The 6,161-nt window shown below is 36.4% G+C and overlaps 1 protein-coding gene across 1 annotated transcript; it reads left to right on the top strand.

Moving 5' to 3' along the window:
- The first annotated feature begins 226 nt into the window (after positions 1-226).
- Positions 227-4,515, top strand: LOC149541894 (glutamate receptor 3.4-like). The gene is made up of 6 exons (XM_089796133.1): positions 227-468; positions 643-1,889; positions 2,301-2,578; positions 2,878-2,909; positions 3,301-3,704; positions 3,787-4,515. Exons 1-6 carry the CDS (start codon positions 249-251, stop codon positions 4,147-4,149), a joined length of 2,544 nt encoding a protein of 847 aa, XP_089652259.1. The 5' UTR covers positions 227-248; the 3' UTR covers positions 4,150-4,515.
- The last annotated feature ends 1,646 nt before the right edge of the window (positions 4,516-6,161 follow it).

The following is a 6,161-nucleotide window of genomic DNA, read 5'->3' on the forward strand; positions in this document are numbered from 1 at the left end:
GGAAATATGGGGGAAGTTACCTTGCACATCTCTTCCTTTATTTCTATCGTCTTCTTTTAACTTGGAGCACACCTCACAGCCACTACTCCGGGTCAATTTTCCCGCCAAGCTGGAAAGTTATCTAAAGTCGATTCATCGTGAATAACATTGTGTGTTTGACGAACTGAAAATGTTATTTACTATATTAATTTGCAAGTGCATTTTTATGTTCATCACAATTAGCCGCTCAAACTGTGACTTCCACTACAATGGCAATGATTCATTGCGCCTCTCTTCTTGTAATATGCACTCTCTTCATTTTACTGACCTCAGCTGTTGCTGATGACACACTAAACATTGCCGCCATTGTGGACCTCAATACGCCTGCAGGAAAGGCGGCCAATACATCTTTACATTTTGCTCTCCAAGAGATTAATGGCACCCGCCTCAACCTCACAATTCTAGAATCTCAAGAATTTTTTGGAAACGGTGAGAACATTGCTCTAAACCATTTCAAGGGCGTTTTTGGTTATTTTCTCCTCTCTTTATTCAAATGATTTTGTCTTTGTTTCACAAATTGGTTTTTCAATCCTCACAATAAATATACTCAAATTGATTTTTCAATCCTCACAGTAAATTTATTTGGGAATTTTTTTGACACAGTTCTGCAAGTTTTAAGAAGTGAGGTTGCGGCAATCCTGGTGCAGGCCCCTAAGATTTCAAAACTTTTGGCGCCTCTAGCGGAAGAAGTTCATGTATCCATCCTCTCATTGAGCGCCTCACATGGGTTCGAGGCTACAAGTGGGTCCAATTATTTACTTCACACAATCTCTAGCAATTTTGAGGACATGAAAGCCATAGCAGCCATAGCAGTCTATTTCAGGTGGAAGTCAGTGATCGTGTTGTACGAAGACAATGAGTTCTGGTTAAATGGTGTCTACAAATTGACCGAGGCGCTGCATGGGTTTCAAGAGGACTGGGGAAACAGCAGGATAACAATTTCGGAAGCTACAGCACTTTCTTCTGGATGGAGGGAAGAGCAAATGAGGGATACATTGGCGGAATTGAAGAACAGAAGTGGTGTTAGAGCTTTTATTGTGCATACAAGTGTGCCTCTGGCTGTCAACATGTTTTCCATTGCACAAGAGCTTGGAATGATGGCGGAACCTTATGTTTGGATTGTCACAGAATCTATTGCTTCCTCTTTGGATTCTCTTTCTTCTTCTTCTATCCAAACATTGCAAGGAATAGTGGGAGTTAAAAGCGTCCCAACACCACAGTTCATAGAATTAAAGCAGAGGCTGGGGCTCAATATCTCTTCAGAGGATAGCATCAACCAAATTGGGATACAAGCCTACAATTCTCTAAAGCTCATTGCAACTGCAGTTTCTGGCTTGGATTCACAAAATATAGAGATTGGATATGATGGGAAAACTCCCTTGAATGACACGGATTTCCCTGGTTCGATGATGGTTTTGAGAGGAGGGAAGTTGCTTCGTGAGAAGATTGCTGAAGCAATAATAGTAAGTGATGATTTAGAAAATCTTGAGTATGAGATTGTTAACGTGGTTGGAAAATGTTATAAAACAGTTGGGTTTTTGAGGAAAGACAGTGGGGAGCTTGAATCTCGACAAAAGGAAAAAAATAAGTTGGGGGCTATCATTTGGCCTGGTGATACCACAGAAATTCCCAACGGCTACAGAAAACTTGTAGTTGGGAAGGTCGGACGGAGCAATGCTTCTGATTATATTGAGTTCATGGGTCGTTTTTCAGGCTTCACGAGTGACACATTTCAGGCTGCAATTGATACACTCCCGTACAACCTGCCTTTTATTTACGAGGATTTCTACAAAGGCGACTCAAATCTCTCCGACTACGATGAATTCGTAACGCAGATAGTCCAAAGAAATGTAATGCCTCCTAACATCTCTCCAGCTCTTATTGAAAAGTTAGGGTTTTGATACAACTTGTTTGGTATAAAAAATGGATACAACTTGTTTGATATAAAAAATGGTACGCGTAGGTACGCTATGCACTCCTAGCAAATTATATACAACAAAAGGATAATGATGAAAATAAAAGAATGTCTATGTATATTACGATTTCAGGCCTCCATTACACACTCCCGTATAATCTTACTTCTATTTATGTGTTTTTTGAAAAAGGAAACTCAAATCTCTTTGACTATTATGCAATTGTAATGGAGTTATTTGAAGGCAATATAATCCCTCATGATCCCTCTTTAGGTCTTAATAAAAATTTAGGGTTTTGATCTATAATAGAAATTAGGGTATAGACTGAAGGATTGCTTGTTTGTATAGAGATTCGACGTGGTGGTGGGAGATTCCACTATACTATGGAACCGATCTTTGTACGTTGAATTCACGCAGCCGTACACACAAACAGGTCTGGTGATGATGGTGCCATTGAAAAGCGTACGAGGGCGGACTTGGTTTTTTCTGCATCCTTTCAGTAGAGCGATGTGGGCTACAGTAGCGGCATTCTTCGTCTTCACAGCGTTTCTTGTGTGGCTCATGGAACATGCCCACAACCATGACTTTCAAGGGAATGTCGTCCACCAAGTAGTCACTTCCTTAACGTGAGAAAACATTTCTTTATGTTCAGAATTTGACTATATGGAAATATGGTTTTCGAAATGATTCTTGCTTAATTTTTTTATCATCAATGTTTCTGATTATATTATATGTATCTGTCATCAGGATTTATACTGTTCTGATTAAAAATTAACACACAATCATTCCTAAAACATCTTAATATATTTTTATGTTATAATTTATTATGAGCAGGCTGTTGTAATTTATTGCTAATTTATGAATAGGGCTCCCAAACTCATCTGCCCTTACAGAAAACTAATACATTATCTTGTTTCATCTGTAGATCCTCACTTTCTACCTTCGTATTTGCTCAGAGTAAGTATTTTGCTTCCACATACTTTTCATCATCAAATCAGTTTCACCATATAGAATTCTTTATTGGCCTTGTAATTCAGCCACAATATTGCATAAGATACTCAAGTTCTCTATATTTTTGTAGATGAGTTATAAGAATGAGATGTTCTAGTTATCGATTTTGTTGCATGCATTGCATAAGATTTATTTTAGCTTTTAGTGTACTGTGCAGATTTCATTGTAATTGAAGCCTTCTATTGCTTGAATCAATTGTAATACATTTTGTAAAGCCATTTTTTATATCAGTGATCATGTGATCAAAAAAATGTTTTGTCTGCTACTGAACAATTTCTATTTCTGTTTTTTGTTTTCTCCATTCTTAAATTCATGAAAGCATTGTAATTTGTTTCAGGAGAGGATGTGAAGAGCAGTCTGGGCAAGGGAATCCTAGCTATATGTCTTTTCAGCGCTCTAATACTGAACAATAGCTACACTGCACATCTCACCTCTATTCTCACAGTGGAAAGATTGGCACCATCAATTACAAACATGAGAAGTCTCACAACAAGCAATGTTCAAGTGGGTTACATGAAAACTTCATTTGTGAAAACTTATCTCACAAATGATCTTAAAATAGCTCAAGCCAGACTGGTTCCTTTAGAGAGTCCGCATGATTACGTGCAAAAGCTAATACACGGGGAAGTGGGTGCCATAGTGGATGAAATTCCATACATTCAATTGGTCAAATCTCTCTACCCATGTGACAAATTCGCCATTGTAGACCAAGGATACCTTAGATCTGGAGGCTTTGGATTTGTAAGCATTTCTTCCATCCCTCACTTCATTCTACTCTTAATTTTTCCGATACTTGATTTTAAATTCAACTTTGGTATTACAGTTTTTCCGCAAGGGGTCGCCATTTTTATCCGACATATCCGAAGCAGTGTTAAACATATCGGAGAATCAGTACACTATGGCGAGCATCCGTAGGAAATGGTTTGGGGAAAGAGCGTCTTCCCCAGATTTAGAGACGTTTCTAACTGACTCCAACGGATCTCCAATTAGTCTTGCTAATCTGTGGATTATTTTCGCTCTCACGGCATCCATCTATGCAATCACGATGTTGATCCATATCAGTCGAAATATATATCAAAAGAGCCAAGATTGGACGGCGTCCAGGACATGGGAATTTTCCACGCACATTCCGGCTATGATCTCGTTAACTACTAGGGCGCCAGCATCCATTGAAACCCAACGTTGATTTGACAAATTGTTTCCCATCTCAGAATCTGAAAGCAGGCGGTTTGTCTTATTACATTTGACCCAATATGCCTATATCACATAGTAAGTCCAATAGGGTGGTGACAACAAAAAAAATTGTTTTAAAAATTGGAGTGTACATACTTCCGTTGCTAGTAATTTTATGGAAACACGTCTTCAACGTTCACTCATATGTCGTTGTAGATTGAACATACCTTGTAGGTACATATATTGTTTCAGTCTAAAATATTAGTACTCGCAATTGTACTTCAGCAATGTGCAATGGTTATGCTTATAGAAAGATTAGATAGTATATTGAATGATATGTAGAAAATTTTTAGTTACTTTAATCTAATCTACATTAGTACATTTGGGTGTCATTTTCATTTTCGATGATAGGTCAATTTGGCTTGTCAAATTCATTTTTTTAAAAATATGATCTTGATAAAGTTTAGCATTGAAATTTTGATGTTGTCAAGGATACAAAAAAAAAATATATGTGAAACTTCATTTATTCATGCAGCAAAGTGTGGGTGGGGGGAGGCTTCACGAAAATTTTTACAACACTGTTGAAGGTAAGGGTTTTCAGAAAACAATTTGCAAGACTTATCTTGTTTTAAACCAAGTTCATTTTTTCTCCATCTAGTACTCTTCTATTTTCTTAAGCGCATTTGTCACATTATCTAGGAGGAAATTAGTATTTCATAATTCATGCTATTTGCATGCCCAAATTAAAGGTTTTGTCCTTCATATCTTATTTACCTGGCTATAAGTTGTGCCCAACTTGTCAAAAGATGGATTTTCCCATAGACTAAAAATCTCATCAAGAGGTCTATTGAGTGAAATCACACTTGATAAGGAACCACATTTCCATTATTTCTCCACATCTTTGGTGTCTTTATAGACTAGCTGTTAAAGATACCCTTGAACAAGATGCCCTTGTCTTTATAGATTGGTTGTTAGAGGAACTTGATCCATTCACATAGTAACAGTCTCTACAGACTGGCCATTAGAGATACCCTTGAATGAGATCAAATCTTTTCGGCATGTAAATATTACTAGAATACATAAAAAGCCCTATAGTGATGAATTGGGGTTTTGAGATGAATAATAAAACTAATGATAGTTCACCAGACTCTAGGGATTGGTTATAAAATTGCATGATATTTACATGAATGATAAAATCTAATAAGCCTGTAGTTGGAAAAATCTATTAGACTATGAAATTTAAAGGAGACCATGAAATTTGTTAGACCTAACACTAGAAAAGACATAAATTTACTTACGAAAATTGATCTTGAGGCTTGAAATGTACACTTACCTTAAAACCTGAAAATTGCTTCAACAAATGGAATGAGACACTACTATACCCTTAATGTAGATTAAAATGTTCTTCCAAGGCCGTTGAACAGAGCATCCTGAGCAATGAGTAAACAAAGCAAACTCATCAAAAGTATTCATAAATTTCATTAAGGAAAAAATAAGTAATATTTTCCCACATAGAGCCATTTGGGCTAAAGAATAGTAGTCCAAACATATTTGATTAAAAGAATGACGGAATCATATATATTTCCCATGATCGATTAGGAAGAGTAAAGCATTTCTTGCATAAATTGTTAGTAGTCAATACCTAATTTTGGAAGAACAACTAGTGAAAGATATTTATTTTAGGAATTAGGGAGTTAATCCAAGCTTTAGGCAAAAATGAACTTTCAAAGTTTTTAAAATTCATAGATAAAATAGAGAAACAAAGACCCTTCCATCAAAATTGTGATTGTAGAACATATTATCATTAAGACTTAGTCAAGTAAAATAGGAATTTGGATTTTAGTTAATAGGAGGAAGAGTAGGATTCACATCCTTAAGTATAATTCATTCATTGGTTCTTTAGTAGTTTCTAACTTCAATCTCTAGTAAACACTTACATTTTTCTACATGTTGGAAGAAGATAAGATCTTCAAAAATAGGATTATCCATAATCCAACTATCATCCCTAAACTTGCTCCTCCTTCC

Source organism: Cupressus sempervirens, chromosome 8 (assembly GCF_028749045.1).
Source record: "Cupressus sempervirens isolate cs-2001-9-10 chromosome 8, ASM2874904v1, whole genome shotgun sequence".
Lineage (NCBI taxonomy): Eukaryota > Viridiplantae > Streptophyta > Pinopsida > Cupressales > Cupressaceae > Cupressus > Cupressus sempervirens.